The sequence below is a fragment of the Anser brachyrhynchus genome (assembly GCF_964034855.1).
Source record: "Anser brachyrhynchus genome assembly, chromosome: 3".
Classification (NCBI taxonomy): domain Eukaryota; kingdom Metazoa; phylum Chordata; class Aves; order Anseriformes; family Anatidae; genus Anser; species Anser brachyrhynchus.
Genome location: NC_137696.1, coordinates 66,744,053 through 66,756,212, shown reverse-complemented (window position 1 = coordinate 66,756,212; position 12,160 = coordinate 66,744,053). Strand labels below are relative to the sequence as shown.

The following is a 12,160-nucleotide window of genomic DNA, read 5'->3' as shown; positions in this document are numbered from 1 at the left end:
GGCCTTCTTGTAGTGGACAAGAACAGAAAAACTGATCTTTGTAGGACAGTTTTAGGCTCCTTAATTGAAAAGCAAATTCAATTCCTCTTTGTGCACAAGGGGTTTAAAAACCCTTGACTGTATGCATAATTGTATATGTGTGCATTGTCCTTGCATGCAAGATTGTCAAGAGAGTGCAGCTAGGGGAACAAGAAGGGTGCAATTCCTCAGACTGAGTAAGGTGTTGTCCTTTCTGTTTGCTCTTAGAAGGAGACAGTAAGTCAGCTATGCCACTTAGGGAAGAGCCATTCTCTGTGAAGATCTGCAGGGTGGGTTGTGATGGATTTCTCCCATATTACTTCAGAGGTGGTGTGGTGCTCCAAACTGCTCCAGCACGGGTCCCCCACGGGCGGCAGCTCCCCCCAGGCCCCCTGCTCCTGCGTGGGCTCCTCTCCACGGGCTGCAGCTCCGGCCCGGGGCCTGCTCCTGCGGGGGCTCTCCATGGGCCGCAGCCTCCTCCAGGCCACATCCACCTGCTCCACCGGGGGCTCCTCCACGGGCTGCAGCGTGGAGATCTGCTCCGTGTGGGACCCATGGGCTGCAGGGGGACAGCCTGCTCCACCAGGGGCCTCTCCACAGGCGAACTTCTCCATGCCTGGAGCTCCTCCTGCCCTCCTTCTGCACTAACCTAGGGGTCTGCAGGGCTGGTTCTCATTCCTCTCTCCCAGCAGCTGTTGCACAGCAGTTTTTTCCCTTTCTTAAATGTGCTCTCGCAGAGGTGCAGACATTGCTTATTGGCTCGGCTCTGGCCGGCAGCAGGTCCCTTTTGGAGCCGTCTGAAACTGGCCCTTACGTAAGACAAGGCAGCTGCTGAATTCTTCTCACAGAGGCCACCCCTGCAGACCCCCACTACCAAAACCTTGCCATGTAAATTCAGTACAGATGGTCAGTGATTTTCTGTAGGAAGCTTGAAGGGACTCTGTATTGGAGAAGGGCACCATGTTTCATTAGATGCTATAGGTAACAAGTGTATGTAAATGTTTTTGAAACGCTGCTTATTGTTAATACGACATTCTCATGCTACAATGACAGTTGCATTTAATATTATAAATTTTATATTTTATATAAATTGGGGGGTAAGGAAAAAATTATCTGAATGTGTTACATTTTTCTTTTAATAAACATATTTTAAAGCTAAAGTAATAGAAAAAAATCTAATGTGAGTCTTTAAAATGCACTTAGTGTAGCAAATTCTGTGGTAGAGTATTTGGATTTTGCACATCTATACTCTAATGGTGATGGTCAATTGCACTGGAGCAGAAGAAATAAAGAAGCAATATGAACAGCATGAAAGCTGACAGAAAAACTTGTTTTTTTTTTTTTCAGACTTTGATTTAAGTGATAACTTGATTAAGTGATAACTTGAAATCAGCAACAAAGGAAAGTTCTAATGAACCTTGTTTCTCTCACAGGTAATCAAAGCCTTAGAGCTAGCAGATCAAACACTAGGAATGCTAATGGAGGGACTTAAACAGAGAAACCTGCACAATTGTGTAAACCTCATTGTTTTAGCTGATCATGGTAATGTATATAGTTTTGTTTTTCAATGTAAACTTCACTGAGTCATTGTTTTCTTGTAATACGTGTGTTTACTAGTTTTAATCAATTTTATAAATCACTTTATGGTATCTTGAAATATAACTGTTTCTGTATTGTTCTCTAGGGATGGATATGACCTACTGCAGCCAATTAGAATACATGACTGATTACTTCCAACAGGTTAATTTCTACATATATGCTGGGCCTGCAGCTCGCATTCGAGCAAGCAATGTTCCTCAGGACTATTATACTTGTAAGTGTGGACCAATCCTGGGATTGCACAAGCACTCTATCAGGAAATAAATAAACAAACAAAACTTTCTGTATCAGGAAAAAGAAGGGAGAGAGGTAAACCATGGAAGTGCTCTATTCAGTGAGTTTAGAGAATTCATAAAGTATTCTAAAAGGCTTAATTATTGCAGATTTTAATGAAAAGCGGGAATCCTATTGCACTTTCTTTTATCTTTTCTAATTGTATTTGTATTTATAGACACAGCATTTATACAACCTGAAGCAGACTTTCCTTGTCTTAAGTAACAGACTAAATCAGACAGGAACAGAGTAACAAAGTATACTGAGGAGTCCAGAGGAGCGAATAATGATGTTTATTATGTGTTTTATTTTCTGTATAATTGTTGACTTATTTCTTCTAATGATCTTACTCTTTCTGAAAGAACTTGCCTTCTGTAAAATGCTCTGATTTGTATTTTAGAAAGCTAATGTCAAAAGACTGAAGTTACTCTTCTAAAACATGGAAGGTGAAAGTGCTAAGACAGACTGGATTCTTTGTGACTGCTGCTGGAATTGGAATACTAGACAAGCAGTCCAGGTCCAATTCAATGTAAAGAAGGTTCTATTTCAAACAGAGGTTCGTAGGGAGAAGAAAATTTGGTTTTCATGATTTATCAGCTTTAGGTGTAGGCAGTCTTTCTTGATGTACCCAGGTATTGTCACAGGCTATCATGTATACAGGCAGTTATTCTTGGAAACATAACATTCCTATCCATGGAAGGTTATGGTTACCATGATCTTCACAAGTTAACAAAGAAATTCAATTTTACAGGGAAAAAGTGTGTTGAAATTTTTCTCACAAGGCTTTGGACCTTCAACTGTTTTAATGTATGCTGATTGATCTTTTCTTTTTAACAGTTGACTCAGAAGGAATTGTTAAAAACCTCACAGTGAGTAAATATTTTAATATTTTTTCCTCATAGTTCCTCTTAATGGGAATCTGATCAAAAAACAGAATTTGTGAAAAACTGAGATTACAGTGCCAGTTTAAATAGCATATTGTAATGTACCACAGGAGGTAGTTCTAGAAGTTGTTCAAAAATAGTACACAGATGAGTGCTGTGTTGTATTTCTGTTCAAAGCAAAGAAGTTTTCTGAGCTTCACTTTGAAATGGAAGAAACAGCTGACTTCAGATGGAGAAAGTAAGGTATATCTTCATTATGGAACAGAATACAACACAGTGGTGCTTTAAATAATAGACATCCTGTTAGCTCTGTATCACAAGGGCTGCACCCAGGCTAGGTTAAAGCAACTTTTCCATGCAACAGATTTTGATGTTGTAGAGTACATTGCCACAGGGTTTTGTAGAGGCTTACTATATGAATACGAAGGGAAGATTTTAGATGACTTTAAGAAGGACAGGCCTGTAAGGGCTGTTAAACATGATGCACAAGTAAGCCTAGAGGAAGCTGAGCAGGTACAAGAAAGAATATTAATTTAATACTTGACTTGTTTGTATAAGCTTTCTTTATACTTTGGTATCTGATTCTGGCTACTATTGGAACAGAGTACTAGGCAAGATGGACCTTTGGCATGAGGCGGTATGGCTCTTTTAGGATCTTTTATGGCATATGATTTAAGCACTTGCAGGACTTTTAGGTATGCTGCACTACCACTGGTCTCCATGGTGATAGTTCTGCCATACTTTGTGGATGTAGCACTTGAGAGCAGGTCCAAGCTTGCCTGTGTCTCCTGTGTAGATCATTGCTCCTTCTACGTGTGCTCTGGCAGTTGAGTGCTGAAGGATGCAAACAAATGAGTGCAGGATGGAGTGCAAAACACAGGAAGACCAAGACTGTTTCTTTTACTGAAAGGTGATAAGGTGGAACACTGCATATTTTTCTTTATAGTCTTTTAGATAGATAATTCGCTTTTTTTTTTTTTTGGTGGTGGTGGTGTTTTATATTTATTTATTTGTTTGTTTGTTTGTTTGTTTTTAATCAAGTTATACATTAACTTGTTATACATGTGGTATGAAAACTAGCATCCTTGTAGGAAGCTTGATTTTTTGTATTCCTTTAAATTTATGATTCACAGTGAATTAAAGATATAAACTGCTCACTCTCTCTGTATTGCCATAATTTTCCTTTCTTTCCTTCAATGGCAATTTGTTTCCTACTCTGTGACTAGTCCTAGTCCAAGCAGTGGATAGATGTTCTGAAACTTCTAGAGCTGAGTATTTACTCAGCTTGGAAAAATACTAGGCTGTCTCAGCTGAGTGTATTTCCAGTAAACCACCACTGGAGGTCTTCCTGTAACCTCTTGAATAACATCTGTGCCATACAACACGTAGCTTTTGCCAGCCACCCGAAGTCCAGAAAGCGGTGAAATTCCTGTTTAAATTCTTATTGATTCTGAATACCTAAGAACATGTCCTTTGTTCCAGCATCCAAAGCAGACACGGGAGTAGAATATCACGGGCTGGGAATAGAGGAAGGAGCTTTTTCAGTGTTACATCTTCTACCCCATTAAATGACGTGGAGCCTGTCATACCAAAGAGCGTTAGTGTGAAGGCAATAGCAGATTCTCCATGTTCTCTACTCTAGTTGAAACTGCTACTGGTAATAGTTACAAGGTGAGATGCAACATCTCTGTTTTGTAGGAATAATCTGGATTGAGGAGACTTCCTTTCCCCCTGTCTATTCATAGATAGTTACATCCCGTATTTTGTCTCTTTCAGGTTGTTAGAAGGAGGCTTTGGAGCAGAGAAGGAAATTGTGGATTGTATATTAATTAGGTCGATTTCCTCTATTTTTTCCCTTTTATTAAGTATCTTTTGCAGAATGATCTCCTCTCCTGAGCTAGCAAACCCACTGAATCCTTATTTGTTGTTTTTCACTGTGCTTCTTAGATGACTATCCAGGGACATTTTACTCTCATTTCATATATGAATGTCATTCTGTGCATAGTATAGAATTCTATGGCTCAAAGGTGAAAATCTCAGATCAGACTCCCAAGCATGCGATAGTTTGTGTGCTGCCTGTGTGATAAAACAGGTCCTCTTCTCTGGCTTAACCTGCTTTCTAGCAGCAATTCCCTCAGCATTTTAGCTGTTCTGTGTTGTCCCAGATTTCTGAACGGGATCAACACCTCTGAAACATTGCTGTGATGGTTGCTGGCTGGTGGAGTGGCTCCTGATGATGATATGCAGTTAAATCTTTGCAGCATGTTGTATGGTTGTCATTAGGCTCTTGATGGCAAACTCCTTCATGGTATGCCTGTTAACACAGCAGTTATATTAACATAGTAAATGTGGATGTTAAAGCTAAGGTCTGTAGCTAATAGCTGAGCACTAGACATTTAGATGTTCAATCTTGCAGCTAAAACTCTAGACTGTACTATGTTATGTATACTTGGTTTTCTTTGTTGTTTATTGAATGGTAAAGTAATAGACGATGGCAGAAAATCATGAACTACCTAGGAACTTTCTCTTGTAGTTTGTGAACTTACATACGAGATGCCAGTGACATTAGTATGGATGTATAGAGTAAACATTACTACTAAATGTCTTTCAGCCTTAGCAGTGCTTTTACCACAGTATTGGTATGCTTACTATATGTATTAGAGCAGTATATTTTCAAACAATTCCAAAATAAGTCGCTTTTCTTTCCATTGCCTCTTGGGCTGAAAATGAGGTATGCAGGGTTATTGGAGAAGCTATCTCTGAACAATATGATTTGTGCTTACACACCTGTCACTGTGATAATACTCAATGATGGATTTATTTTTGATACTGCACAAAACTCATGACTGGGCCTTTTCCTGTGTTGCAGTGCAAAAGATCCCCTCAGCACTTCAAGCCTTATCTGACACCTAACCTGCCAAAACGGTTCCATTATGCTAACAACATTCGTATTGACAAAGTTCATCTTTTGGTGGATCGACAGTGGCTGGCTGTAAGGTACCATCATGTTTGTGACTGTTTTCCTTTTCATTTCATTCATTGATGCCTCCTTTCTTGTTTTGTAAGACTTGCAGTGTTACATTTAATTTTTTTTCATGTGTAAAAATAATGTAAGCCAAGAATGTATTTTAGTATGATTGAAATCTTAACAGTCTAGTCAAAGAATTCTAGTACTCCAGAACAAATTTTTACAGGAAAAAAAGAAAAAAAAAGAAAAAAAAAACTATATTAAAAAAAAAAAGTATCAAAAATAGTGCAGTTAAAAGTGTTACGCAAATCCTTCCTAGTATCTAGACCTTTTCCTGATGTTAAGGTCATCCTGTCACTGTTCTTCTGGGCCCTTATGACTTCAGTCTGCTGTGCTTGTGGATATGGCCAGTAATTAGCGTTATAAATCCTTCATCAGTAGGAATATGATGCTTATGTTTCTTTTTTTTCACTCTGTGATCCTACTGAGGTCATTTTTATATGTATGCTAACACACTTCTATAACTTTGTCATTCTTCCCTGGTCTGCAAGTCAACACAATCTCATTCTACTGTTTCTGGTGTACTTTACATGTGTTAAATACTTGTCTTGTCTTCTCTTTTTTACTTCTAAATATGGCTATATTAGTTTCCAGATCTACATTTCTTTAATAACTCACCAAAACACTCGTGAGTTGTTTCTAGCCTTGGGGTCTCCAGAGGCCAGCTTGGGCAAGTCTGTTGTCATCTCATGTCTGTAGTCTTCTGTGTATCCCCTTCTCAAGGCCCTCTGCTACTGTACCAGGTCAGTTTTTCTCCACACTACATCATTACCTCAGAGCTGTAAATATCTCATTCTACACAGAATAACCAATTTTTACTGCTATCTGTATAAAAAACTATGTAAAACTCAGGACAAAGTTGGTGGCATTAGTAGCAATACTGTATTTCTTAGATACAGGGCTACAATAGCAAAACTATGATCTGACTTGTAGTTTCAAGGCTATTCAAATACTAGAAAATACCTGATCAGTACATGACTTGTTTATTTTAATGCAACCAAATAATTGTCCTGGACCTAAAAAGAAATGCCCAGGGAAAAATCATAGAATCATAGAACATCCCGAGTTGGAAGGGACCCATAAGGATCATCTAGTCCAACTCTTGGCACCGCACAGGTCTGCCCAAAGTTTAGACCATGGATAAAAATATCACATTCACCTTTTCTTTTTAGCTGTGCTTGAGTGTTCTTGTGCCTCTGAAAACAGGATACATAGGTCTGACAATTATGTGTTGAATAAATATGACTATGTCTTTATCTTTCCAAGTATCTCAGCAACAGTTAAATTAATACAAGCATTAGTCACCATAAGTCAGACTATTTTGGCATGTTAATAATTCTATAACCCCCTCACACATACACATCTCTCCTTCACCCTTTTAAGATATATGATGAGATTGCACTCTCTTGTAAGGCAAAATCCCTTGCAGTCTTATTCGTGTCGTTCCACAGAAGATAACAGATAAGTTTTCCCATTATTACTTTTATATTATGTTGCTGATACCACAGAATATAACTGAAGAATTCTTCCTAAGCAGATTACACTGTTGTGAAAGTTCTTGCTGAGTAAAAGCCTCAGTTCAAAAACAGGCATTTATTCAATTTATTTTGAAAACATTGATTCACTGTACACTCCATAGTTGCCTAGAATACATTTTGTTTCTGTCCATAGCAAACTATGTTATAAGATGGAGAGTTCTTCATAAAGATGGACACAGGATGAGCAAAAAGCAGCACAATATTATTTCAGAGTCAGTTCTGAGGATGTTGTCCAGAGTGCAGTGATTCAGGATGACTCTTACTAGCTGTCTCTATTTGTGCCATTTTAATTCACAGTGTATGATGGTTTCTTCTTAGGGACAACAGTTACACGTTTTGTGATGGAGGTAACCATGGCTATGACAATGAATTTAAAAGTATGGAGGTAAGATGATTTCTATTAAAGTCTTGCATCTTCTCATGAAGAAAATCAGTATGTGCTAGATGAACCAGGAGAATATATAATAGTTTTTGCAGTGCGCTTTTTCTTACCTGTCATCCAGACATGTAAACTGTGAATATGTATGGGGTTCACATATTGGTATTGCTTTTCATCAGTGTGTACAAGTCCAGCTTCTTTAGGATCCTGTAGTAAAACTTGTCATGGCTCACCTTAACTCCATGGAACCAGTAAATCAAGCATACTGTGTTCAGATGTGGAACACTAAGTTATTTCCTTTTCTACCGAAGCAATGACTGAAAAATCTCCATAAGCTCTGGGAACCCAGTTGAACATCTGAAGGCCTGTGTGCTCAAATAAGCTAAATCTCATTTTCTCTGCTTGTCTTACAAGCCTTAGGCATGTCATCAGGGCAAAAAGGTCATTAATATAGTCTGTACATTAATATAGCTTGTATTGAAATTTTGTCTCTTTCACGTCCTGTAACAGGTCTATTTAGAGGTCTTGAGCTTTTGAGCTCAAGAGGATACATATTATTCATGTACTTTCTGTGATGTGAACCTTTAAGTAAGGTCAAGCATACCTCTATTAGTCCCATGTCCTGTGCCTAATAATGAGATACTTCTAGGTCTTCACAACTGTATTAAGACCACATGTCAATATACTGATCAGAATGGCACTCAGTGTTTGTGTTGGACAAAAAAAATAAAAAAGTTCTGCTTGACATAGAGACATTAATCATAGATAATCTTATGCTGGTGGCACAACGACTGATTAAAAAAATATTTCTTTATAAAGTAGTAATATGTCTTAATATTGTCTTTAAAAATATATTAAAAATTCCTTTTCTATTGTGAGAACATAAGAATATTATTTTAGAACAGATCATTGTCCTGTTTAGTCATGATTTCTGTATCTCATGGCAGAGAGCTAAGAAGGCTTATGAAGTGGTAGAAACTGATGTGGGACTGTAGGTAGTATCAGTGTTCTGTTAAAATGCTTACAGATCCCAGCAAGGGTTGTCCAGTACTAAACTGTTCTGTTGGCGTTACTGACTTAGGTCTCAGCAAAGCTTGAGATGGGTCTCCCCAGTTCCCTGCTGCTGGCTGTAGCCACAGCAATAGGCTCCTAAGCTATCCAAAGATTTTTGAGAATGCAAAAAAAATACAAATCCAAACCTTATATTTCTGGCTCAATATTAGCATTTAAATAGGATCTGTGAGTGCCAAAACTCTGCGTTTATTGAAGTGGTATTGTTGTTACCAACTTTTGCAATGAAAATATAAAAATGTGTGAATTTGAAACACAGCAAGCAATAATTTTCATAAGTATGCATCAAAATATTAAAAAAAGATAAAATATTTTTTCTTAAAATTATAGGTAATGGGCAAAATTTGCCTTTTTTATCAGAGCAATCCTGTATTATAACTTATGGCTGTGAAAAGGCTATTTTGGTCCAGTGTCCCCATTTGCATAAAATACAACTGAATTGCTTTTTTAATTTGGGTTCCTTTAAATAGCATTTTTTTTTTCCAATCTAGGCTATATTCCTAGGATATGGCCCAAGTTTTAAAGAAAAAACAGAAGTGGATGCTTTTGAAAACATCGAGGTTTACAACCTTATGTGTGGTGAGTAGAAACAATCTAGTACTTAAGATGATAAACCAGCAGTGCTTTCAAATGCCAGTGTTGTGAAAGAAAAAGTTTGGTGAATTCATTCAGAAGCTATTTTTTTCACATACAATATGGAAGCCATGATGTTTTGCTTCCTATATGGTGCTGAAAGATTAACTGCCAGAAATTATTTTGCTTTGGAGGTTGTTTCTGACTGCAAAAGAAGTCCACTAAAGAACCATGGAGAAGTGCTCCTGCCATGTGGGCTTGCTGTTGAAGTGGTGTCTGTGGAATCATTTGGGGATAAGAGCCTTTTAGAGACAGTTACAACTCTTGCTCATAGCTTCAGATGAACCATTGCAGCCACGACAGTAAGCAATTAGGAAGTATGTTCCTCAGAAAATAAGGATTAAAGGATCACACAAAAATGCAATCAACTAGTATGCTTACTGAAGTGAGTCCAGAGGAGGGCTACTAAGATGATTAGGGGTCTGGAGCAGCTGTTGTATGAGGACAGACTGAGAGAGCTGGGCCTGTTAAGCCTGGAAAAGAGAAGACTGAGGGGAGACCTCATCAATGTGTATAAATATCTGAAGGGAGGGTCTCAAGAGGATGGAACCAGACCCTTTTCAGTTGTGCCCAGAGACGGGATGAGAGGCAGCGGGAAGCACAGGAAGTTCTATCTGAATATGAGAGGGCACTTCTTTACTGTGAGGGTGACAGAGCACTGGTGCAGGTTGCCCAGAGAGGCTGTGAAGTCTCCTTCTCTGGAGATATTCAAAACACGCCTGGATGCCATCCTGCACAATTTGCTCTAGGTGATCCTGTTAGCAGGGGGATTGGACTAGGTGATCTTCAGAGGTCCCTTCCAACCTCAACGGTTCTGTGATTTTGTGACTTGCAAACAAGTTTGTACTCTGCATAAAATCATTTAATCTCAGGAATGTTATGGCAATGTATAAAACTGCATGAACAGTACTCAAGTACATAGATTAACAAATCTTGAAGAAGATATCAATGAACCTTTGTACCTGGAAAATTGCAATAAAGTTTAAATAATTGAATAACCTGTTGGTTCTACATTTAGAAAAAAATTGACAGAAAATGCATAGCAATGGAAAGAGAGTCTATTTAAAATGCTATTCTAGTCTTAAAATAGCTTTACAAATGATTTAAAATTTCAAAATTTCCAACAGATCTGCTACGTATTACACCAGCACCAAACAACGGAACACACGGCAGCTTAAACCACCTGTTAAAAAATCCTTTTTACAATCCTTCACATGCAAAGGAGGAGTCATCTCCTTTATCATGTCCAGTTTCCAGTCTGACTCCTGCAGATGAATTGGGATGCACATGCAATAGTGTAAGTAGGAACTTTTGGAATCTTTCAATCATCTTTTTCAAGAGTGTTCTCATTTCTTTGATTTTTCTAAATGCTTGATTCATTCTGAAGGATTCTCTGATATTTTACAGATCACAAATTCATCAGTAATAAACATGAGGTTAAATCTCACCACAGATGAAAGTAAGTAGAAAGAAATGAAAGGGACATCAATATTTTTAAATCTGTGCCTGTTTTATATTTTAAGTTTTTGGTTTCAGTGGGAATTTTTGCAATGTTAATTGCAATTTGAAGTGAAGTAGGAGAGCCAAGTCAGAAGCATAACTTTTTTTTCTTGTTTCTTTGCATTTCCTTAAAAGATACTAATTGATACTTTTGTAGTGACATTTATGCAGAAGAACTAGATCTGAATCCCATTAAAATCTTGAGAAAAACCACACAGTTTTCAGTGGAAAGCCTGAGTACTTCTGAACCATATGACATATCTGTTTTTTGCCACCTTGCAACCATATGTTTGTCTTTGATAAAAATTCTCATGCTACCATGTTTTTCTGTGAGGTTTCTGGAAATTTTACGAAGCATTTCAATGTTTGCTAGCCTAATAGCTCTCTTTCCACTGGTAAGATGAATTCAAAAGATTTATATTCATATGAAATTGCAAAGAAATGAGAATTTGCATGTCTGATGTCATATCATGTTGACCCCTCTACGTTAAACAAAATTAAAACTGTTTTCTACGTTTCGTTATTCCACTTAGAAGCTAATAGCTTAAAGAAATACATGCTTATGTTTGTTGTCAGTTCTGTCTGTATTTATTAATGCTTTAATTTACACTTTGCTTTGTGTTTTTTCTCTGCTGGCTTAAACCTTTGTGTCATCAGAAATGTTATAGAAGAATGAATCAATCATTTTTTCTTAAATTATAGTAAAGAATGCAACCTCATACCATTTGCCATATGGGAGACCCAAAGTTCTTCAGAAGAACAGCATTTATTGCCTCCTTCCCCATTATCAGTATGTGAGTGGATACAGCCATGATATCTGGATGCCACTGTGGACTGCATACACTGTGAATAAGCCTGTAAGTTATCAAACATTTGTATCATTCTTAAATGTTTAATACACTGGACTGAAAATGTTGTTCATTCATTAGGAATTCTGGTTAAGGACTGGTGGATATTATGTGACCAAGGCCTTTATTTCTGAAAAGGAAAAAGTATCAATGATATCTGTCAAATTTTAAATATCTAAAAATATGTTTAAATAAGTGGGAATGGCCATATGTTAGGGACACAAGATATAAAAGAAGTTCGTTCCATTAAGCCAGTTCTTTAAAAGAGAGAAAGTGTGAAGGTTACTCCAACTTGCCTGTCAATTCCTGAGCAAAAGTGGTCTGTGATTTCCAAAACAGAAACTTTTAAGTTTTTCAATGATTATCATAGTCTTTATCCTATTAACAAA

The 12,160-nt window shown here is 37.6% G+C and overlaps 1 protein-coding gene across 3 annotated transcripts in view; it reads left to right on the top strand.

The window, feature by feature from the left end:
- The window catches only part of ENPP3 (ectonucleotide pyrophosphatase/phosphodiesterase 3), a 46,745-nt gene that overhangs the window by 22,386 nt on the left and 12,199 nt on the right, over positions 1–12,160 (top strand). For all 3 annotated transcript variants that reach the window (XM_080583851.1, XM_080583850.1, XM_080583849.1), the window contains 9 exons: positions 1,452–1,560; positions 1,703–1,831; positions 2,728–2,759; positions 5,644–5,771; positions 7,659–7,725; positions 9,282–9,369; positions 10,551–10,720; positions 10,831–10,882; positions 11,626–11,780. In XM_080583851.1, the coding sequence (XP_080439977.1) occupies positions 1,452–1,560; positions 1,703–1,831; positions 2,728–2,759; positions 5,644–5,771; positions 7,659–7,725; positions 9,282–9,369; positions 10,551–10,720; positions 10,831–10,882; positions 11,626–11,780 (930 nt within the window). The remainder of the gene's footprint in view (positions 1–1,451; positions 1,561–1,702; positions 1,832–2,727; positions 2,760–5,643; positions 5,772–7,658; positions 7,726–9,281; positions 9,370–10,550; positions 10,721–10,830; positions 10,883–11,625; positions 11,781–12,160) is intronic.